Source organism: Oncorhynchus mykiss, chromosome 15, assembly GCF_013265735.2.
Source record: "Oncorhynchus mykiss isolate Arlee chromosome 15, USDA_OmykA_1.1, whole genome shotgun sequence".
Taxonomy (NCBI): Eukaryota; Metazoa; Chordata; class Actinopteri; order Salmoniformes; family Salmonidae; genus Oncorhynchus; species Oncorhynchus mykiss.
In genome coordinates this window covers 22,087,566-22,112,164 of record NC_048579.1, presented here as the reverse complement: position 1 = coordinate 22,112,164, position 24,599 = coordinate 22,087,566, and the positions used below count along the sequence as shown (strand labels likewise).

At 42.7% G+C, this 24,599-nt stretch overlaps 1 protein-coding gene across 3 annotated transcripts in view; it reads right to left on the bottom strand.

The window, feature by feature from the left end:
- Window positions 1-24,599, bottom strand: part of tgfbr1b (transforming growth factor, beta receptor 1 b) — a 63,587-nt gene that overhangs the window by 13,206 nt on the left and 25,782 nt on the right. For 2 of the 3 annotated variants that reach the window (XM_036944065.1, XM_036944066.1), the window contains exons 2-3: window positions 21,322-21,570; window positions 472-717 (exon numbers count right to left, since the gene is read on the bottom strand). In XM_036944065.1, coding sequence (XP_036799960.1) covers window positions 472-717; window positions 21,322-21,570 — 495 coding nt within the window. The remainder of the gene's footprint in view (window positions 1-471; window positions 718-21,321; window positions 21,571-24,599) is intronic. The other variant, XM_021562716.2, reaches the window with a different exon arrangement.

The following is a 24,599-nucleotide window of genomic DNA, read 5'->3' as shown; positions in this document are numbered from 1 at the left end:
CATTACGCCACAGCTAAGGCTGAGCTCATCTGAGCTAGAGATGGACCGATAAGATAACGGCTGCCTTCACTACACACTCACTGAGGGCGGGAGTCACTTCTCCCTGGCTCGATTTCCCCATCGTCTCACAGCGGAGTGTGTCTCTAAGCACTGTTCTGTAGCTACACACACACTCAGTTATTCACACAGGCACACACTCACACCAAGACGCATGCTGGAAAGCTTGCGCACTGAACAGTTGCACGCTCATTCAATTGCACACACACAGCCAAACAAAGAAGCAACGCAACACGAGTGGCCACGTCGGAGCAGATAAGGCACACAACAAAAGGATCTATTAATACTAAAACAAACAAAGAAAAAAAATTGATTAAATAATATAACGAAACATGAGCAGTCCTGCATGAACAGAGACCCCCCCCCCCAACACAGTCACACACACACATCCCCACCCCCTCACCCCATGGCTACCTAACCCACCAGAGCCGGAGCCAGAGGTGGTCATGTCGTAGATGAGGTCTTGGAGGGTGGAGCCCACGTTGAGGAAGGGGTGGTTCATGGAGGGGTCCTCCTCGTTGGGTACGCGGTGGTGGGCGCCCGCACGGCTGTGGCAGATGTAGAAGACCAGCATCAGCACGAAGCACAGTACGCACACAGGCCCCGCGATGACCGCTGCCAGCGCCACAGGCCCCAGGGGAACCGGCTTCACCGTCGGCACTACGGGTAGGAGGGAAGAGAAGGGGTTAAAAGAGGAGCTAGATACAGCTGCTTTTCTTTTGACTGTGTTGGGTTTGTCTCTGGTTGGACGTAGAGAAAAAGATGTCCACGGGCACATAATTCATTTATTTTTTATTTTTAATAATGAGTATTTTGTCCACAATGAATAGGAGTTTGTTAATTCACTTCGGTCGACATTCTTTACAAATTGTTCCATCTAAATGAGTAACTATTTAAAAAGGTCCAGTACAGCCAAAAATGTGATTTCTCTCTGTGTCTGTGTGTCTGTGTATTACACACACACACGCGCATTCAAAAGTTTGGGGTTGCTTAGAAATCCTTGTTTTTGAAAGAAAAGTACATTTTTTGTCTATTAAAATAGCATAAAATGGTGGCCTCCCGGGTGGCGCAGTGGTTAAGGGCGCTGTACTGCAGCGCCAGCTGTGCCATCAGAGTCCCTGGGTTCGCGCCCAGGCTCTGTCGTAACCGGCCGCGACCGGGAGGTCCGTGGGGCGACGCACAATTGGCCCAGCGTCGTCCGGGATTGGTCGGTAGGGATCTCCTTGTCTCACCAGCGACTCCTGTGGCGGGCCGGGCGCAGTGCGCGCTAGCCAAGGGGCACGGTGTAGCCTCCGACACATTGGTGCGGCTGGCTTCCGGGTTGGATGCGCGCTGTGTTAAGAAGCAGTACGGCTGGTTGGGTTGTGTATCGGAGGACGCATGACATTCAGCCTTCGTCTCTCCCGAGCCCATACGGGAGTTGTAGCAATGAGACAAGATAGTAGCTACTACAACAATTGGATACCACAAAAATTGGGGAGAAAAAAGGGGTAAAATTCAACAAAAAAATAAAAAAACAAAAATAACATAAAATGGATCATTTGCAATTATGTTAGCAAAGCTGAAAACTGGTTAAAGAAGCAATAAAACTGGCCTTCTTTAGACTAGTTGAGTATCTGGAGCATCATTATTTGTGGGTTCGATTACAGGCTCAAACAAAGTCCTTTCTTCTGAAATACATCAGTCTATTCTTGTTCTGAGAAATGAAGGCTATTCCATGTGTGAAATTGCCACGAAACTGAAGCTCTGGTACAACGCTGTGTACTACTCCCTTCACAGAACAGCACAGACTGGCCCTAACCAGAATAGAAAGAGGAGTGGGAGGCCCCGGTGCACAACTGAGCAAGAGTGTCTAGTTTGAGAAACTCACAATTCCTCAACTGGCAGCTTCATTAAATAGTACCCGCAAAACACCCGTCTCAACAGTGAAGAGGCGACTCCAGGATGCTGGCCTTCTAGGCAGAGTTGCAAAGAAAAAGCCATATCTTAGACTGGCCAATAAAAATAAAAGCCTAAGATGGGAAAATTAACACAGACACTGGACATAGGAACTCTGCCTAGAAGGCCAAAATCCCGGAGTCGCCTCTTCGCTGTTGACGTTGAGACTGGTGTTTTGCGAGTACTATTTAATTAAGCTGCCAGTTGAGGACTTGTGAGGTGTCTGTTTCTCAAACTAGATGATACTAATGTACTTGTCCTCTTGCTCAGTTGAGCACCGGGGCCTCCCCCTCTTGCTGTTCTGGTTAGAGCCAGTTTGAGCTGTTCTGTGAAGGGATATCGGAAGCGGATATCGGTTTCAGCCAAAAATGTAATATCGGTGCATCACTAATTTGTTTATTCTTCATCATTTTAATTGCAAAAAAATAACAGTATGGTACTTAATTGTTAAAAACGTCTGAATTGAACCTAAGAGAATTTCAAAGCTGTGTGTGAAAAGGGGTCCAGGATAGAGTAGGCAAATGAGCCTTTGGTTGATATGAAGTGAGCCTAATGTTGGATGTATACCCATTATTTAACCCAAGTGCTGGATTAGACATGTATGGATAACCCTATAAGTACATTTAAAACAGAATACCCACACACCAGTGTTCCCCAGCAACCTTTTCAAAAACGTCTGACCACTACAGTCTTGACTCTTTGGTCCTTTTCCTCAAAAGCATTGAATATATGAAAGCGATGACAGAAGGAATAGCATGGCACGTCATATGCCCGTGTCACCAATGTCTTCAAGTCACTGGTTAATACGCTTTCATACGTCGATACAGTACATACAGTATAGTCACATGCCTATAGGATGAATCACTGGGGCTCAAGGCTCTAGCTGTATCAATAGTGATGGAAGAGAAGCTGTTCTGGCCTGAAGGCTACAGTAAAATGTTTTGACCACAAGACTGTATCTGAAAGGCTCCTACTGTGTTGGCCACTCAATCTCCTCTATTTCTTCTAATAGTTAGAAAACCAGCAACAAAAAAAGGGGGGGGGGGGGGGGGGCAGAAAGTGCTCCTGCAATGACACACTATGAGCGGTTAATTTGGTAAATGTCGCAGGGGAAGCTAGGAAAATAATCAAACGAAAAGGGTCAAGTGTGGGGTGCGCTGAAGTTGTGCATTAAACCTGGAGCAGAGCGTTCTCTGGTCCAAGGCTTTCGGCCAACACTTAAAAGGACAGTGGTGGGCTTACTTTGTACAGCGACAGAATTGTTAAAGTTTGGAGAAGAATCTACCTTTTGCCAAAAACAGGGCCACTACACTGCGTGGGCAACCATCTGTTGCATATAAATGTTTTAATTCCTATACAGAAAGTTATGCCAGAACGAAATGCTTAGTGTAGCAAGACGGGTATAGGTTAACCTAGGTCAATCCTTTAAAAACAGGGTTTTGGGTTGTTAAAATCCTCTCCTCTACCTACATGGCAATCTCAAGACAGTTATTTCTGTCCTAATTCTATTTCTGTGCACAGAGGGCAGTCGTAATAATGTGTTTTATAACTGATGGGTAAGGCTATTTAGGATTGGCAAGGTAACAACATAATTACGACTGAAGACTTTGTGTGTGTGTGTGTGTGTGATGACGCTCAGAGATTGGGTGATTCATTCAATGGTACAGACAGACCGAGAAATCTGACAACTGTCGATAGGTACTTGGAACAACCTCCTGTGCTTTCTCCTGCTAGAGCAAGATACGTCCCTGCTGTGTACTGAACGGGTACCAACGACCCTGCCGTTTCTACTTCGCAATGCTTGTCAGTGGCCAAGAACTTGACTTGAGTTGACTTGAGCCAATCAGAGAGCACAAACTTCCACATGGGGGAGTAAAAAGAAGGGGGTCGGGGGGGGAAGAGAGCACTTCCCCCGATGTAATCCACCCCCTTTTCATTAGAATGGTTCTAACTAAAACAATAAAGATGCATAATACAAGTCTTTATTTATATATATATATATATTTATATATATATATATATATATATATATATATATATATATATATATATATATATATATATATATATATATATATATATATATATATATATAAATATATATAAATATATATATATATATATAAATATATATATATATAAATATATATATATATAAATATAAATATATATATATATAAATATAAATATATATATATATATATAAATATATATATATATAAATATATATATATATAAATATATAAATATATATATATATAAATATATATATATATAAATATATATATATATATATATATATATATTTATATATATATATAAATATAAATATATAAATATATATATATATAACATCTAGCTAGAGAGTTTTGTGCTTAAAGAAGGATTGTTTTGTTAGGTTCAGTTTAACCTCTTGAAACTAGGGGGCACTATTTTTATTTTTGGAAAAATAACGTTCCCAAAGTAAACCGCCGATTTCTCAGGACCAGATGCTAGAATATGCATATAAAATTGACAGCTTAGTATAGAAAACACTCTAAAGTTTCCAAAACTGTCAAAATATTGTCTGTGAGTATAACGGAACTGATATTGCAGGCTCAGGAAAATCAAATCAAAACCGTTGTGTTCCTATGTACCCCTATTGGCCATTGAAAGGGATATTAACCAGATTCCTTTTTCTACGTATTCCCTAAGGTGTCTACAGCATTTTGACGTAGTTTCACGCCTTTATGTTGAAGAATGAGCGTAAACTACTACATTGCGTAAGTGGCCAGCTGAGGGCTCTCAGAATGATTCTTGCGTAAAAGACTGTCATTTTTCCTCTCGCTCCTACTGAAAAGCCAATTGTCCCGGTTGACATATTATCGAATAGATATTTGAAAAACACCTTGAGGATTGATTATAAAAAACATTTTCCATGTTTGTCGATATTATGGGGCGGCAGTGTAGCCTAGTGGTTAGAGCATTGGACTAGTAACCGAAAGGTTGCAAGTTCAAACCCCCGAGCTGACATGGTACAAATCTGTCGTTCTGCCCCTGAACAGGCAGTTAAACCCACTAGCGATCCTAGGCCGTCATTGAAAATAAGAATTTGTTCTTAAAACTGACTTGCCTGGTTAAATAAAGGTCAAATAAAAAATTGATATAATTTGGAATTTTTTTCAACGTTGTCATGATCGCTATTTCCGGTGGATTTCTGAACATATCGTGACAAACAAACTGAGGTATTTTGGGTATAAAAATAATCTTTATGGAACAAAAGGAACATTTGCTGTCTAACTGGGAGTCTCGTGAGTGAAAACATCCGAAGCTCAAAGGTAAACGGTTAATTTGATTGCTTTTCTGATTTTCGTGACCAAGCTTCCTGCTGCTAGCTGGACATAATGCTATGCTAGGCTATCGATAAACTTATACAAACGCTTGTCTTGCTTTTGCATAAAGCATAATTTCAAAATCTGAGATGACAGGGTGATTAACAAAAGGCTAAGCTGTGTTTCACTATATTTCACTTGTGATTTCATGAATATTAATATTTTTTGACCGTTGCGCTATGCTAATTAGTGTAGTTGATGACAATTCTCCAGGATCCGGGATGGGTAGTTCCAAGAGGTAATAATGTGCAAGCTAGCTAACTGAGCCAGGAAGTTATACACATGTCATATGAAACAAATGAGGCACAATGCACACAACACTAAATGCTTTGCCACGCCATCTAGCAAGATGAAGAAATAATTACATTCACTCTCCATTATCCCATAGTCAGGTTGGTTGTTTCGCATCAAAACCAACATGTGCGGAAGTATGGGGGAAAACAGACAGAGTTGGCTTAGATTGCTGACAACATGTAAATAAAATGTAGTCTCCAGTGTTTACTGAAAACAAAATGTGCACTTGTCTTTCAAATACATTTTTACAGTTGATGATTAGCTAGCTACTGAACTTTTACCATATTAGCATAGATGCAACAGTTAAAACCAGACATGTTATCAAGTACAAGATAAAGTTAGCTGAAACGAGCCACCTACGATTCCCCACTTGGCAGCTTTTAGTCATTGTTGCTAGCCATCTCACCATCCAAAATCACAACACACAGACTTCTGCCATATTGAAGCGTGTGCATCATTTTCCTTATTACAAACCTGTAACAAAAATAAAAATGATAGAAGATCCATTTGTTAAACTATCATTTAGTGAAGGGAGAACGTCCACAAGTATTATGGCTGCTGTTCACAAGGTCTGCAAACCAAACCTGTCTGTGAGGTGTTGTCACAGTAGTTTGTGTGTCATCAACCATTGCAAATATACACTGCTCAAAAAAATAAAGGGAACACTAAAATAAACACATCCTAGATCTGAATGAATGAAATATTCATATTAAATACTTTTGTCTTTACATAGTTGAATGTGCTGACAACAAAATCACACAAAAATGATCAATGGAAATCGGCAGGGTAGCCTAGTGGTTAGAGTGTTGGACTAGTAACCGAAAGGTTGCAAGTTCAAATCCCCGAGCTGACAAGGTACAAATCTGTTATTCTGCCCCTGAACAGGCAGTTAACCCACTGTTCCTAGGCTGTCATTGAAAATAAGAATTTGTTCTTAACTGACTTGTCTAGTTAAATAAAGGTGAAATAAAGAAAAAAAATTATCAGGTCTGGATTTGGAGTCACACTCAAAATTAAAGTGGAAAACCACACTACAGGCTGATCCAACTTTGATGTAATGTCCTTAAAACAAGTCAAAATGAGGCTCAGTGTGGCCTCCACGTGCCTGTATGACCTCCCTACAACGCCTGGGCATGCTCCTGATGTGGCGGCGGATGATCTCCTCCCAGACCTGGACTAAAGCATCCGCCAACTCCTGGACAGTCTGTGGTGCAACGTGGCGTTGGTGGATGGAGCGAGACATGATGTCCCAGATGTGCTCAATTGGATGGGGAACAGGCAGGCCAGTCCATAGCATCAATGCCTTCCTTTTGCAGGAACTGCTGACACACTCCAGCCACATGAGGTCTAGCATTGTCTTGCATTAGGAGGAACCTAGGGCCAACCGCACCAGCATATGGTCTCACAAGGGGTCTGAGGATCTCATCTCGGTACCTAATGGCAGTCAGGCTACCTCTGGCGAGCACATGGAGGGCTGTGTGGCCCCCCCAAAGAAATGCCACCCCAAACCGGTCATGCTGGAGGATGTTGCAGGCAGCAGAACGTTCTCCACAGCGTCTCCAGACTCTGCCACATGTGCTCAGTGTGAAACTGCTTTCATCTGTGAAGAGCACAGGGCGCCAGTGGCGAATTTGCCAATCTTGGTGTTCTCTGGCAAATGCCAAAAGTCCTGCACGGTGTTGGGCTGTAAGCACAACCCCCACCTGTGGACTTCGGGCCCTCATACCACCCTCATGGAGTCTGTTTCTGACCGTTTGAGCAGGCACATGCACATTTGTGGCCTGCTGAAGGTAATTTTGCAGGGCTCTAGCAGTGCTCCTCCTGCTCCTCCTTGCACAAAGGCGGAGGTAGCGGTCCTGCTGCTGGGTTGTTGCCCTCCTACGGCCTCCTCCACGTCTCCTGATGTACTGGCCTGTCTCCTGATAGCGCCTCCATGCTCTGGACATTACGCTGACAGACACAGCAAACCTTCTTGCCACAGCTCGCATTGATGTTCCATCCTGGATGAGCTGCACTACCTGAGCCACTTATGTGGGTTGTAGACTCCGTCTCATGCTACCACTAGAGTGAAAGCACCGCCAGCATTCAAAAGTGACCAAAACATCAGCCAGGAAGCATAGGAACTGAGAAGTGGTCTTTGGTCACCACCTGCAGAACCACTCATTAATTGGGGGTGTCTTGCTAATTGCCTATAATTTCCACCTGTTGTCTATTCCATTTGCACAACAGCATGTGAAATGTATTGTCAATCAGTGTTGCTTCCTAAGTGGACAGTTTGATTTCACAGAAGTGTGATTGACTTGGAGTTACATTGTGTTGTTTAAGTGTTCCCTTTATTTTTTTGAGCAGTGTATTTTATCACGTTCCTCACAGTACCTGGTGATCTAAAGTTTAAATGCAAAAATGTTTCAAAGTCATTCTTTTTAAAGAGATAGCTAACAGCAAGCACTCTGCAAGCACTCTGCAAGCACTCTGCAAGCACTCTGCAAGCACTCTGCAAGCACTCTGCAACAAAAAACAATAATATAATTTGTAAACGAATTTAAGTATGCTCTCGCTAATTCTTTCTTTCTCTCTCCCTCTGAGGACCTGAGCCCTAGGACCATGCCTCAGGACTACCTGACATGATGACTCCTTGCTGTCCCCAGTCCAACTGGCCGTGCTGCTGCTCCAGTTTCAACTGTTCTGCCTGCGGCTATGGAATCCTGACCTGTTCACCGGACATGCTACCTGTCCCAGACCTATTATTTGACCATGCTGGTCATTTATGAACATTTGAACATCTTGGCCATGTTCTGTTATAATCTCCACATGGCACAGCCAGAAGAGGACTGACCACCCCTCATAGCCTGGTTCCTCTCTAAGTTTCTTCCTAGGTTATGGCCTTTCTAGGGAGTTTTTCCTAGCCAACATGCTTCAACACCTGCACTGCTTGCCGTTTGGGGTTTTAGGCTGGGTTTCTGTACAGCACTTTGAGATATCAAAACAGCCGCAGCTGCTGCAGCCGCCGTCACCATTGTCACACTACTACAAAAGAAACTAGCTACCGTTACTTGCATTAGTGTTGGAAAACTACCGCTTACTGATTATTTTCTCTTGCGCTCTCTTCAAGGTATTATGGAAGACAACAACCTATTAGGTGTATTGCCGCCACCTGTATTAGCTGCTTATCAGCCTCCTGTTCTGTGATATGAATTCATTAGCTCTTCCGCTCTCAGTAGTGAGGTGTCTAGTCACTTAAAAAAAAAATAATCACACCCATTGCAAGTCAAAATGTGATAGTGGAATGAACCTGTCGCTCTAAAAATCTGCTTTAATACAGTTGAATGGAAGAGGCCTTCTGTCCAGCTTCTGAAGGCCTAGCCAAAGGCTGGCTGAGCTAGCTAGAGTTTTCTACCCAGAGACCAAAGAAAACCTAGCAACAAAATTAGCGCAGCTTGCTAGTAAGCTTACATTTGCGACAACAGGGACAATCCAAATAAGCTACAGCCACCTTGTGGACTGGAATATTTAAAACAGGGAAGCAAACTGTAAATAATTGCGCCAGAGGGGATGGCTGCCGTTTTACAGGCTCCTAACCAAATGCTCCATTTTGAGTAATTTTCCCCCACATTTTTGTAACTTATTTTGTACATAATGTTTCTGCTACCGTCTCTTATGACCAAAACAAGCTCCTGGATATCAGAACAGCGATTATTAATCTCGAACTGGACAAAGATGTTTTTCCTAAAACAAAGGATTTACTGCTGCTTCAGGACCAGGCCCAAATTCCCATAATTCACTTGAAGAGCAGAGGGCGATACAGAGGCCGCAGATTCGGGTGCCTTGTGAGACTTCGTCAGCAAGTGGTTAATCCGCCTCTACCATCCATCCTATTGGCTAACGTGCAATCACTAGAGAATAAACCGTAAGAGCTCCGTTCTAGACTATCCTACAAACGGGACATTAAAAACCGTAAGATCTTATGTTTCACCGAGTCGTGGCTGAACGACGCCATGGATAATATAGTTTTCCATGCATCGGCACAAAAGAAAAGCTACCTCCGGTAAGCCGAGGGGTGGTGGTCTGTGTCTATTTGTCAATAGCAGCTGGTGCGCGATCTCTAATATTAAATTAATCAAGGTTTTGCCGATGTACAAGTAACCTCATGATAAGCTGTAGACACCACTATCTATATTATTCGTACTCTTATTTACCACCACCATCCGATGCTGGCAGTAAGACCACACTCAACAGGCTATTTAAGGCCATAAGCATGCAAGAAAAGGGTCATCCAGAAGCGGCTCTCCCAGCATATTATAAATGTGCAACCAGAAGAGAAGTGTAAGTGTAATCACTAACATTTTCAACCTCTCCCTGACTGAGTCTGTAATACCTACATGCTTCAAGCAGACCACCAGTGGCCAAGAATGCCAAGGTATCCTGTCTAAATGACTACCACCCCATAGCACTCACTTATGTAGCCATTAAGTGCTTTGAAAGGCTGGTCATGGCTCACATCAACACCATTATCCCGGAAACCCTAGACCCACTCCTATTTGCATACCATCCCAACAGATGAAGCAACCTCAATTGCACTCCACACTGCCCTTTCCCACTTGGATAAAAGGAACACTTATGTGAGATAGGGCTGGGCAGTATACCGTATTTTAATGATATACCGGTTTTGGTGCAGGGACCGGTTTGGGTTTTTAAAATTGACCTTCTATACCGGTATGTCAATGTTTGGTTTGTTAAATGTGATACGCCATGCGTAATGCCAATTTTTATAGTTTACTTCACTACTTGAGTCATCTCTCGCCGCAAAGTTTACAGGTAACTTTTGAGATATTTCGTAGCGACGTTGCGTAAGTTGGAAGCTGTGTTTTTCTGGATCAAATAAATAAATAAATAAATAAATATATATCTATATATCTCGACGGAATTAATCGAACAAAAAGGACCATTTGTGATGTTTATGTGACATATAGGAGTGCCAACAAAAGAAGCTCGTCAAAGGTAAGGCGTGATTTATATTTTATTTCTGCGTTTTGTGTCGCGCCTGCAGAGTTGAAATATGCTACTCTCTCATTGTTTACTGTTGTGCCATCATCAGATAATAGCATCTTATGCTTTCGCCGAAAAGCCTTTTTGAAATATGACATGTTGGCTGTATTCACAACGAGTGTAGCTTTAATTTGCTCTCCTGCATGTGTAATTTAATGAAAGTTTGATTTTTATAGAAATGTATTTCAATTTGGAGTTCTGCATTTTCCCTGGCTATTGGCCATGTGGGACGTAAGCGTCCCACCTACCCCAGAGAGGATAACAACACATTCTTATTTACAATGACGGCCTAGGAAAAGTGGGTTAACTGCCTTGTTCAGGGGCAGAATGATATTTTTACCTTGTCAGCTCGGGGATTCGATCTTAGCAACCTTTCGGTTACTGTCCCAATGCTCTAACCACTAGGCTACCTGCCGTCCCCCATTAGCCTCTAATGCTAATAGCTAGCTAGCTAATAAATGTACTGAGTAAGAGCAAACGTAGCAGGCTAATACAGCCTGATATTACCAGTGATGGTGTAGACCTAAATCAACATGTTGTTTGTCCAACAGTATCACATGAAGTAGCTAAGATAAAAACACATTTGGCTACATTGAATGTTATAAGGTCCCCTAGGAAACACTTAAACGCTTTTAGTTCCTACCCTGTCACAATAACTCCTCCCTGGCATTTTAATTTGTCGTCATCTCAAACACTGTATTCAAAGTACCCACTATTATATTCTAACTATAGAATTAGGTAATTCTATATCCATGATTCCAACAGTTTTGCTCTAATCCGCAAGTCAAATCAAAATGGCAATATTTGGTTAAAAATAAGTCCTAGATTATTTGTTCATATCACGCAGCCCTACGTGACAGTGTGGAAATTCTCAACTGGGCCGTGGTGTAAAGTAAAAATACTTTCAAGTAAGAGTTAAATTGGTTTTTTGGGGGTCTGTACTTTACTACTTCTTTTTTTACAACTTTTACTTCACTACAGTCCTACAGAAAATACTGCACTTTTTACTCCATACATTTTTCCTGACACCTAAAAGTACTCATTACATTTTGAATGCTTCAGACAGGAAAACGGTCCAACTCACACACTTGTCAAGAGAACATCCCTGGTCAACAACTGCCTCTGACATGGAGGACGCACTAAAACACAAATGCTTTGTTTGTACATTAGGTCTGAGTGTTGGAGTGTGCCCCTGGCTATCCGTAAATACAATTTTAAAAATGGTGCCATCTGGTTTGCTTAATATAAGGAATTTGAAATTATTTTGATACTTAAGTAAATTTATTTCTGATATTTAAGTATATTTAAAACCAAATACTTTTAGACTTACTCAAGTAGTATTCTACTGGGTGACCTTCACTTTTACTTGAGCCATTTTCTATTAACGTATCTTTACTGTTACTCAAGTATGACAATTGGGTACTTTTTCCACAATTGGGTGCAGGAAATGCAGAAATGATAGAAGTGCTTAAATTTGTTTGGTTGAAGTTGAATTTAACAAATCAGAATGGGGTAGAAACTATTAATTGAAATCACTTAAGGAAGCTAAGGACTCTGGGGCCCTGGGACTAAACACCTCCCTCTGCAACTGTATCCTGGACTTTGATGGGCCGCAACCCCGGTACAAAAGAGTAGGCAACAACAAACCTGCCACAGTGATCCTCAACATATGGGCCCCTCAGGGGTGAGTGCTTAGTCCCCTCCTGTACTCCCTGTTCACCCACAGCTGCATGGCCAGGCACGACTCCAACACCATCGTTAGTTTGCCACAACGTTGGTAGGCCTGATCACCGACAACGATGAGACAGCCTATAGGGAGGTGGTCAGAGACCTTGCAGTGTGGTGCCTGGACAACAACCTCTCCCTCAACGTGAGCAAAACAATGGAGATGATCGTGGACTACAGGAAAAGGAGGTGCCGAGCACACCCCCATTCACATAGACAGGGCTGTAGTGGAGGGGATTGATAGCTTTAAGTTCCTTGGTGTCCAAACACACCAAGACATTCTTGAAGAGGGCACGACATCGACTATTCCCCCCCCCCCCAGGAGACTGAAAAGCTTTGGCATGGTCCCCAGATCCTCAAAACGTTCTATAGCTGCACCGTTGAAATCATCCTGACTGTTTGCATCACCGCCTGGTATGTGAACTGCTCTGCAGCCGATCAAACCCCTCTAGGGTATGTGGGATGCTAGCGTCCCACCTGGCCAACATCCAGTGAGATTGCAGAGCTCCAAATTCAAATACAGAAAAACTCATAAAAATTCAGAAAAGATTCAACTATTTTACATAGGATTAAAGATGAACTTCTTGTGAATCCAACCACGGTGTCACATTTAAAAAACATAACTTACAATTATTTGAGAACATAGCCCAGCAGACAAATCATTACAAACAGTAACCAGCCAAGTAGAAGAGTTACACAAGTCAGAAATAGAGATAAAACCTTTGATGATCTTCATATGATCTTCATATGTTTGCACTCAGAAGACATTTATTCAATAAATGTTCATTTTGTTCAATAAAGTCTCATATTATCTGAAAACCTTGCGCGTTTTCTTCAGTAATCCACAGGCTCAAACGCAGTCACAACAGGCAGACAAAAAAAATCCAAATTGTATCCGTAAAGTTCCTAGAAACATGTCAAACGATGTTTATATTCAATCCTCAGGATGTTTTTGGCCTAAATAGTCGATAATATTTCAACCGGACAATAACGTTGTCAATATAAAAGGTAAACAAGAAAGGCACTCTCTCGGTCGTGCGCATGAAAAAGCTCTGTGACACGGCAGGGTCCACTCATTCTGACTGCTCTTACTCCCTAATTTTTCAGAATACAAGCCTGAAACCATTTATAAAGAGTGTTGACATCTAGTGGAAGGCATAGGAACTGCGAGTCCTAAGTCAATGGATACTGTAATGGCATTGAATAGAAAACAAAAAAAAGATAACCTGAGAAATCCATTCAGGAAGTAGGATTTTCACCTGCCAAATCAGTTCTGTTATACTCACATACATTATTTAAAAAATGTTGGAAACTTTAGTGTTTTCTATCCAAATCTACTAATTATATGCATATCCTATCTTCTGGGCCTGAGTAAAAGGCAGTTTAATTTGGGCATTCTTTTCATCCAAAATTACGAATGCTGTCACCTACCCTAGAGAAGTTAAGGCGCTAGAGGGTAGTGCTTACGGCCCAGTATATCACTGGGGCCAAGCTTCCTGCCATCCAAGACCTCCATAACAGGGGGTGTCAAAGGAAAACCCTAAAAATTGTCAAAGACTCCAGCAGCCCAAGTCATAGACTGCCGTGCAGTAGCAGAGAGAACAAGTAGTACCGGAGCAACAAGTCTGGATTCAAAAGGCTCATTAATAGTTTCTACCCCCAAGCCACAAGACTGCTGAACAATTTATAAAATGGCTACCCAGACTATTTGCATCGACTCTGTTTATTTTTATTTTTGCTTATCTGTCGGCCCTAGCCCCAAACTCAGGCTCTGTGTGTAGTTAACCAACCCTCTCTGCCCATTCATCGCCATTTTACCTGTTGTTGTGGTCTTAGCTGATTAGCTGTTGTCTTACCCAGCTCTCCCAATCAACACCTGTGATTGCTTTATGCCTCACTTTGTCTCTCTCAAATGTCAATATACCTTGTATACTGTTGTTTATCATTGTTTTAGTTTACAGCAGAGCCCCTAGTCCCACTCTACATGCCTCAGATTCCTGCTTTCTCCCACCCACCACACATGCGGTGATCTCACCCAGAATAACCAGCACGTCCAGAGATGCAACCTCTTATCACTCAGTGCCTGGGCTTACCTCCACTGTACCCGCACCCCACCATACCCATCTGCACATTATGCCCTGAATCTAATCTACCACGCACAGAAATCTGCTCCTTTTATTCTCTGTCCCCAACGCAATAGACGACCAGTTTTGATAGCCTTTAGCTGTACCCTCATCAAACTACTCCCTCTGTTCCTTGGGTGATGTGGAGGTTAACCCAGGCCCTGCGTGTCCCCAGGCACTCTCATTTGTTGACTTCTGTAATCGAAAAAGCCTTGGTTTCATGCATGTTAACATCAGAAGCCTCAGCCCTAAGTTTGTTTTACTTACTGCTTTAGCACACTCCACCAACCCTGATGTCCTTGCCGTGTCTGAATCCTGGTTTAGGAAGGCCATCAAAAATTCTGAGATTTCCATACCCAACTACAACATTTTCCATCAAGATAAAACTGCCAAAGGGGTGGAGTTGCAATCTACTGCAGAGATAGAACTTTGCAAGCTGTCATACTTTCCAGGTCTATGCCCAAACAGTTCGAGCATCTAATGTTAAAAATAATCCCTCCAGAAATAAGTCTCACTGTTGCCGCTTGATACAGCCCCCCTCATGCTCCCAGCTGTGCCCTGGACACCATATGTGAATTGATTGCCCCCCATCTATCTTCAGAGTTCATACTGTTAGGTGACCTAAACTGGGATATGCTTAACACCCCGGCCGTCCTACAATCTAAGCTAGATGCCCTCAATCGCACACAAAATCATCAAGGAATCTACCAGGTACAACCCTAAATCCGTAAACATGGGCACCCTCATAGATATTATCCTGACCAACTTGTCCTCCAAATACACTGCTGTTTTCAACCAGGATCTCAGCGATCACTGCCTCATTGTCTGCATCAGCTATGGGTCTGCGGCCAAAGACCACCCCTCTTCACTATCAAACGCTCCCTATAACACTTCTGCGAGCAGGCCTTTCTAATCGACCTGGAAGGATAATGACCTCATCCCGTCAGTTGAGGATGCCTGGTCGCTCTTTAAAAGTAATTTCATCACCATCTTAAATAAGCATTTCATAAAATGTAGAACCAGGAACAGATAGAGCCCTTGGTTCACTCCAGACCTGACTGCCCTTGACCAGCACAAAAATATCCTGTAGCGGACTGCAATAGCATCGAATAGCCCCCGCGACATGCAACTATTCAGGGAAGTCAGGAACCAATACACGCAGTCAGTCAAGAAAGCAAAGGCTAGCATTTTCAAACAGAAATTTGCATCCGGTAGCTCGATCTCCAAAACGTTTTGGGACACTAAAGTCCATGGAGAACAAGAGCACCGTCTCCCAGCTGCCCACTGCACTGAGGCTAGGTAACAAGGTCAACACCGATAAATCCATGAGCATCGAAAATTTCAATAAGCATTTCTCTATGGCTGGCCATGCTTCCCTCCTGGCTACTCCAACCCCGGCCAACAGCCCCCTGCCCCCCCGCAGCTACTTGCCCAAGCCTCCCCAGCTTCTCCTTCACCCAAGTCCAGATAGCAGATGTTCTGAAAGAGCTGCAAAACCTGGACCAGTACAAATCTGCTGGGCTAGACAATCTGGACCATCTCTTTCTAAAATTATCTGCCGCCATTGCTGCAACCCCTATTACCAATCTGTTCAACCTCTCTTTCGTATCGTCCGAGATCCCTAAAGATTGGAAAGCTGCCGCCGTCATCCCCCTCTTCAAAGGGGGTGACACTAGACCCAAACTGTTATAGACCTATATCCATCCAGCCCTGCCTCTCTAAAGTCTTCGAAAGCCAAGTTAATAAACAGATCACCGACCATCTCGAATCCCACCGTACCTTCTCCGCTGTGCAATCCGGTTTTCAAGCTGTTCACGAGTGCACCTCAGCCAAGCTCAAGGTACAAAACGATATGATAACCGCCATTGTTAAAAGACAGTACTGCGCAGCCATCTTTATCGACCTGGCCACGGCTTTTGATTCTGTCAATCACCGTATTCTTATCGGCAGACTCAATAGCCTTGGTTTCTCAAATGACTGTCTCGCCTGGTTCACCAACAACTTCGCAGACAGAGTCCAGTGTGTCAAATCAGAGGGCCTGTTGTCCAGACCTCTGGCAGTCTCTATGGGGGTACCACATGGTTCAATTCTCGGGCCGACTCTTTTCTCTGTATATATCAATGATGTCGCTCTTGCTGCGGGTGATTCCCTGATCCACCTCTACGCAGACGACACCATTCTGTATATATCTGGCCCTTCTTCGGACACTGTTAACTAACCTCCAAACGAGTGTTGATGCTATACAACACTCCTTCCGTGGTCTACAACTGCTCTTAACTTCTTATGGCTGGGGGGCAGTATTGAGTAGCTTGGATGAATACGGTGCCCAGAGTAAACTACCTGCTACTCAGGCCCAGAAGCTAAGATATGCATATTATTAGTAGATTTGCATAGAAAACACTCTGAAGTTTCTGAAACTGTTTGAATGATGTCTGTGAGTATAACATAACTCATATGGCAGGCAAAAAACTGAGAAAGAAATCCAACCAGGAAGTGGGAAATCTGAAGTCTTTGCCTATCCAATATACAGTAGAAAATTTGGTCCCATTGCACTTCTTAAGGCTTCCACTAGATGTCAACAGTCTTTTGAACCTTGTTTCAGGCTTCTACAGTGAAGAGGGAGAGAATAAGAGCTGTTTCAATCAGGTATCTGGCAGAAGGCAATGAGCGCAGTCTCGCGCACGCCCGTGAGAGTTAGCTGCGTTCCTTTTCCTTTCTAAAGACAAAGGAATTGTCCGGTTGGAATATTATTTAAGATTTATGATAAAAACATCCTAAAGATAGATTCTATACATCGTTTGACATGTTTCTACAAAATGTAATGGAACTGTCGTCTGAACTAAGTCCCTGCCCCTTGTGAATTGGGATTTGTGAACGAAACGCGAACAAAAAGGAGGTATTTGGACATAAATTATGGACTTAATCGAACAAAAACATTTATTGTGGAAATGCGATTCCTGGTGCATTCTGATGAAGATCAAAGGTAAGTGAATATTTATAATGCTATTTCTGGCTTCTGTTGACTCCACAACATGGCGGGTATCTGTATGGCTTGTTTTGGTCTCTGAGCTCTGTACTCAGATTATTGCTTGGTGTGCTTTTTGCAAAAATCACCGGATGTTTTGGAAGCAAAACATTACTGAACATAACGCGCCAATGTAAACTGCGATTTTTGGGTGTAAATATGAACTTTATCGAACAAAATATACATGTATTGTGTAACATGAAGTCCTATGAGTGTCATCTGATGAAGATCAAAGGTTAGTGATTAATTTTCTCTCTATTTCTGTTTTTTGTGATTCCTCTCTTTGGCCGGAAAAATGGCTGGGTTTTTCTGTGACTAGGTGCTGACCTAACAATCATATGGTTTGCTTTCACTGTAAAGCCTTTTTGAAATCGGACGCTGTGGTGGGATTAACAAGTTTATCTTTAAAATGGTGTATAATGCTTGAATGTTTGAAGAATTTTAATTATGAGATTTCTGTTGTTTGAATTTGGCGCCCTGCACTTTCACTGGCTGTTGTCAAATCGATCCCGTTAACGGGATTTCAGCCGTAAGAAGTTAAACGCTAGTAAAACCAAATGCATTCTTTTCAACCGTTCGCTGCCCGCACCCGCCCACCCGGCTAGCATCACTATCCTGGACAGTTCTGACCTAGAATATGTGGACAACTACAAATACCTAGGTGTCTGGCTAGACCGTAAACTCTCCTTCCAGACTATTATTAAACCAGACACTATTATTAAAAATATTAAACATCTCCAATCCAAAATCTAGAATCGGCTTTCTATTTCACAACAAAGCCTCCTTCACTCACGTCGCCAAACTTACCCTCGTAAAACTGACTGTCCTACCAATCCTCGACTTCAACAATGTCCCAACAATGTCCAAAAAATTGCTTCCAATACTCTACTCAGCAAACTGGATGCATTCTATCACAGTGCCATCCGTTTTGTTACCAAAGCCCCTTATACCACCCACCACCACTGCGACCTGTATGCTCTAGTCGGCTGGCCCTCGCTACATAATCGTCGCCAGACCCACTGGCTCCAGGTCATCTATAAGTCTATGCTAGGTAAAGCGCCACCATATCTCAGCTCACTGGTCACGATAACAGCAGGTATCTCTCACTGGTGATCCCCAAAGCCAACACCTACTTTGGCTGCCTTTCTTTCCAGTTCTCTGCTGCCAGTGACTGGAACGAATGGCCAAAAAAATAAAATTAAAAAATAAAAATTCACTGAAGCTGGGGACTTATATTTCCCTCACCAACTTTAAACATCAGCTATCTGAGCAGCTAACCAATCGGTGCAGTTGTACATAGTCCATCTGTAAAAAGCCAACCCAATCTACCTACCTCATCCCCATATTGTTTTTATTTACTTTTCTGTTCTTTTGCACACCAGTGTCTCTACTGGCACATCATCTGCTCATTTATCACTCCAGTGTTAATTTGCTAAATTGTAATTACTTCGCTATAATGGCCTATTTATTGCCTACCTCCTCACGCCATTTGCACACACTGTATATACTCTTTTTTTCTATTGTGTTATTGACTGTACGGTTGTTTATTCCATGTGTTTATTCCATGTGTAACTCTGTTGTTTGTGTCGCACTGCTCTGCTTTATCTTGTCCAGGTCGCAGTTGTAAATGAGAACTTGTCCTCAACTAGCTTACCTGGTTAAAAAAAAGTGAATTTTGATTCGGTAGAGGTACCCCCTGGATATAGCTTCTTATTGTTATTTGTAGTTAGTTTCTTTTTTACTTTAGCGTATTTAGCAAATATTTAACTTATTATAAAAGTCTTAATATTTAAGTCTATTTTCTTAAAACTGCATTGTTGGTAAAGGGCTTGCAAGCATTTCACGGTAAGGTTTACTACTACACCGGTTGTATTCGGTGCCTGTGACAAATAAAAATTGATTTGACCTGGTGAGAGCCCAAAAAGTTGACCAAATATTTTTGCACAGAAACATGTGAAATACCAACATTTACTATTCATCCCTGTATTCACACCTCTACTCAATAAAACACAATGAATTTAACGTCACACTTTTTACTGTATAATAATAATAAAGAAAATAGCTGATTTGCCTATATCCAAAGAGCTACCTGTGATTGGGCTGGAGGACTGTAGTAAGGAATTTAAATTTTTAAATCAGCATTTTCATTGCCGCAGTAAGGGGAAACACACTAGGCCCATTTGAAACCATCTTCAGCCTGATTGGATGGGAAGAAGGGAAAAAAAGCAGCGGAACTAGCATAGAGCTGGGACAATAAGCCGAAAATGATCGACACCGGCCACTTATCATAGGCATTTTTCTGATATCATTCATTACGATAAGTAGCTTAAATACTAGAGAAATGTGAAGTTTGAAATTAAATGAGTTTGCTAATATGGGTGATCGTTAATGGGACAGTTGATGGCAACAACCATCAAACTAGTAGTAATAGAACTTTAAAAAGGTTTATATAAAAAAAATGGTGCATATTAACCTCTTGAATCTAGGGGGCACTATTTTCATTTTTGGAAAAATAACGTCCCCAAAGTAAACGGCTATTTTGTCAGGACAAGATGCTAGAATATGCATATAATTGACAGCTTAGGATGGAAAACACTCTAAAGTTTCCAAAACTGTAAAAATATTGTCTGTGAGTATAACAGAACTGATATTGCAGGCGAAAGCCTGAGTAAAATCCAAATCAGGAAGGGACTCTTATTTAGAAAGCTCTGCGTTCTTATGCGTCCCTATTGAGCAGTGAATGAGAAACCAGATTCCTTTTTCTATGGCTTCCCTAATGTGTCTAGTGGCACAATACATAGTTTCAAGCTTTTGTTTTGAAAAATGAGCCTGAACGTCAACATTGTGTCAGTGGTCAGCTAACGTCTCTCAGAGTGTTTTGTGCGTAAAGGACAAATGTGGCCATTGTTTCTCTCTATACTACTAAGAAGCCACCAGTCCCGGTTGATATATTATCGAATAGATATTTGAAAAACACCTTGAGGATTGATTATAAACCACGTTTGCCATGTTTCTGTCGATATTATGGAGCTAATTTGGAATATTTTTCGGTTTCTCAGCCAAAACGTGAAGAACAAACGGAGCTATTTCGCCTACAAAAATAATATTTTTGGAAAAAAGGAACATTTGCTATCTAACTGGGAGTGTTGTGAGTGAAAACATCCAAAGCTCAAAGGTAAACGATTTAATTTGATTGCTTTTCTGATTATCGTGACCAGGTTGCCTGCTGCTAGCTAGTCATAATGCTATGCTAGGCTATCGATAAACTTACACAAATGCTTGTCTTGCTTTGGCTGTAAAGCATATTTTCAAAATCTGAGACGACCTGGTGATTAACAAAAGGCTAAGCTGTGTTTCAATATATTTCACTTGTGATTTCAAAAATAGGAATATTTTCTAGTAATATTTATGTCCGTTGTGTTATGCTAATTAGTGTCAGTTGATGATTACGCTCCCGGACCCGGGGTGGGTAGTATCAAGAGGTTTTAACGTTAGAAACTTAACGTTCTAGTTATTGTTTTCACGTCAATTTGGGATTTTTTTTGCCATATCGCCCAGCTCTACTTTGCGGTCCAGATTTGAATTTGAGGACCCTAGATAGTACTCCACAGTACAGTAGAACAGTCCATGTATAAATAACCCTGAGGCCTAGAGTCTAGCCCTTATAAATGCAAAGGCTTGGGCTTAGTTTACTGTGTGCATTTATGAGACACACACACAAACGCACACACAAGGGACAGACCTGGGAAGACGCTGAGGTCGGGGTTCTTGTTGCACCAGTCGGTGGCACAGCACATGGGGTAGATGCCAGTGTCGTCCTTGGTGGAGGGTGCGCAGATGAAGGGGCGGTCACGCGGGATTAGCTCGTTCTCTGGGACACACATGCTGCTCTCGGCGGTGATGCTGCTGCCAGACTTCCTGACGGACACGAAGCACAGGCCGTCCGTGGTGCACGTGGAGTTGAGACATCGCTGGCAGTAACACTGCAAGGCTATAAGAGGGTGGGAGGAGAAAGGAGAGAGCGGGAACATAGAGATTCAGGTAGAAAGAAAGAGAGAGTGGGAGGGAACATGAGGACAAAGGAGAGTTTACCACTTATTTTCTTCCCCACAAAAGGTACTGAACAGAGTGCATGCTATAATACAAGAGCGCAATTTCACTGTGTGTGTGTAGCAGTTACCATAAAAGCAACAAATAAGTAGTTACAGTGCAGCACAGAAAATCCTCAATGCAGTCTGCTACACTAGCCAAAAACAACAAGTCAACAACACGTCAAAACAACGCTAGCCCACTGAGGTAATGTGAGCCACCTCACCACCCACAGTCTCACCTCCCCGTAGTCAGCTTCCTTCCTGCTCAGCCCGTTTGCAGCCAGAACACTTGCAGATGAAACGTGAGATGTCGTCAAGAGCGACCGTGCCAGACTTTCACCTTCTCACAACAACACCAAGAGCTTTGTGCTGGTTTAGACCTACAGATTTACTATGAACCTAGCTGGGTCAGTTTAAGTTGCTTCAACCTCAACCTTTCTCTATCCAGGCTACCTCTCCCTCACTATGGTTACACTTCTTTCTTTCTCTATTTATTCTCTTCCATCTCTATTATTACACTTCTTTCTCCCTCTACGCCAAAGGTTTAGTATAATGGTATGGTTGTGTTGCTATAGCTGAGTGGGTATAACTTGGAGCAGGATGGAGCAGCCAAGGCCTATCACTCTGAGACCTGTAGTAGTTCCAACTTCAAAATGAGACTTTGGGAATTCAAATCTGTTCTCACTTTGCAGCCCTCATTTATACCTGTCGATACAGACAAATTGCTCTTTAAACTCAGCACGGATGCCTGTCAGTTCAAAGCTTTCTAACCACTTGAGGGATTCAGATAGATGCTGAACCAGGTCAGACATACAGACAGCATGCATGGCCAGTCTAAACCGTCAGACCACTACTAGACATTGCGGGATAAATTATTTACTGAACAGTCGTTACGCGAGGTGCCTTCCTATGCTTACAAGGCTGGTTGGTGGTGGTGGCTCCATTGGCAAGTCTGGGGGTAGGGTATCTATAGCTGACTAGGCTACTTCAGTGTGGCTTTTGGCCCCTAGCTCCCCAATAAACACACGCTCGCTATGGCACCTGGCTCACACACTCCCCACCTGGGAGTCAAACAAAGGCCGGCAGACGCCAAGCCCTAACCTCGGTTTAGGTGTGTGTAATGATAACCTATCGTGAGGAAAGGCTACTCAGGCAGAGGGGAAAGGGGGGACAGAAAGGGCAACTAAAAGGACAACTTGAGAGAGTGAGTGAAAAAAAGAGCGCTAGAGACAAAGTAGAAGAGAGACAGAGAAAGCGTGCGTAACCTAAATTATTGTGTGAATAACCTAGAGGAGTGAGTCTGTCCCTCCCATAAACCTGGTGCCTGCCCTTCACAGTTTACTCTAAACAACTAGTCACTCAAAACCCAGACAACTATTATGGCAGCGGAGCATATCTCAAGTCTAGACGGTCTCCATACCTCCACCTTGATAATACTGCTTGGCCTCAGGGGAAGGAGGTGGATGATGTGACTGTCATTGGAAGGTTGCCACGTGTACAGCCCTTTGTCATGGCAAAGACACCTCAACTCTAGAGCCCATAAGACATGAAAAGCTTCCAAGAATGAGAAAAGTTGTTATAAAGTCAAAACAGCACTGATCTGCACCAACATGGCATGCAAAATTACTATGGTGGAAATCTAGGTTTCAATCATTTCGCCCATCAGTGACCATTGAGGAGAAGAGAAACCTAGGGAAGAGATTAAACGATTTTGAAACAAGTCTGTCGTGTTTCAGTGTCTGCAGGCACAACTGGAATGGCGTGGCAGACCAAGAGAGAACGCGCACAGTCAGGGTTGGGACCACAGGAAGCTGCTGAGGGGAGGACAGCTCATAATGGCTGAAATGGAGTGAATGGAACAGTATCAAACACATGTAATTTATTCAGTCCCAGCCGTTACTATGAGCCCGTCCTCCCCGTTTAAGGTGCCACCAGCCGCTCGTAGTTGTCTCTGTCACAGTCTGGTCCTATTCTGGATGTGGAGAGTTCGACTCACTGCCTGCTTAGCATGGGAACATTAAATCAGACAGACACGCACGCAGCGACTAGACTAAATAAACACATCTGTGAATGGGACAATACTTTTCCAGTGTCTCATCTGATCTCAGACCAGTATAAGAGTGAATCTAGGGGTAGTGGCAGACACTCTCATCCAGAGTGAATTACAGTCAATGCATTCAACTAAGTTCAGTAGTGAGAAAAGAAAAGTAGCTGTTCAGTATGAGAGCTGTCATAATCCCACAGTGGTTTCCATCAACAGGTGAAAGCAGAATTCTAATATGAAACACCCATCCAGTTCACCCACTGTACTGTTCCCTCATCCCATCTTTTCATATCAGTTAGTTATCAAAGGAGAGAGAACATGAGGGGAGAACGTCTCTTTAGGCTGCTGAGCATCCCTTTATACATGGCATGGGAACATTTAATTCCTTTGTAGTTGGGAGGTACTTCGGCAGTGGGCACCAAGGCTGGCACACAGGGGGCATGAGTAAGGCAAGATGAGTCTGATTAGATCTGTGGTTTCCTTCAGCAGAGAGAGACGGCAAAAAAAAAAAACTAAAAAAAGGAGGTAGGGAGAAGGACAGAAAGAGCGAGAGAAGCTAGGCCTAGATAGCGAAAGATGAGAGCCGTTGCCAGGAGAGCAGAGCAGTTGTCCAACAGCCGGCGGATTCAATCTGCTCCCCTTTCCATCATTCCTCAGATATGACACAACAGCAGACACACACACACACAAATGGCAGGCAAAAGGAATTAATCCTTAGATAGCACAGAAAGAAACTAATTTAACCAGGGAACAGGGGAGGAGTAGCTGGCACTGAAGAAGCAGGTAATTTATTTAGTCTATGGCAAAGCACCATTTGTTAGGTGTCATAAAATGTATAGGGGGAAAAAAAACAAATGGCCTTTCTCGCTTTCTCCAACCTCCTGA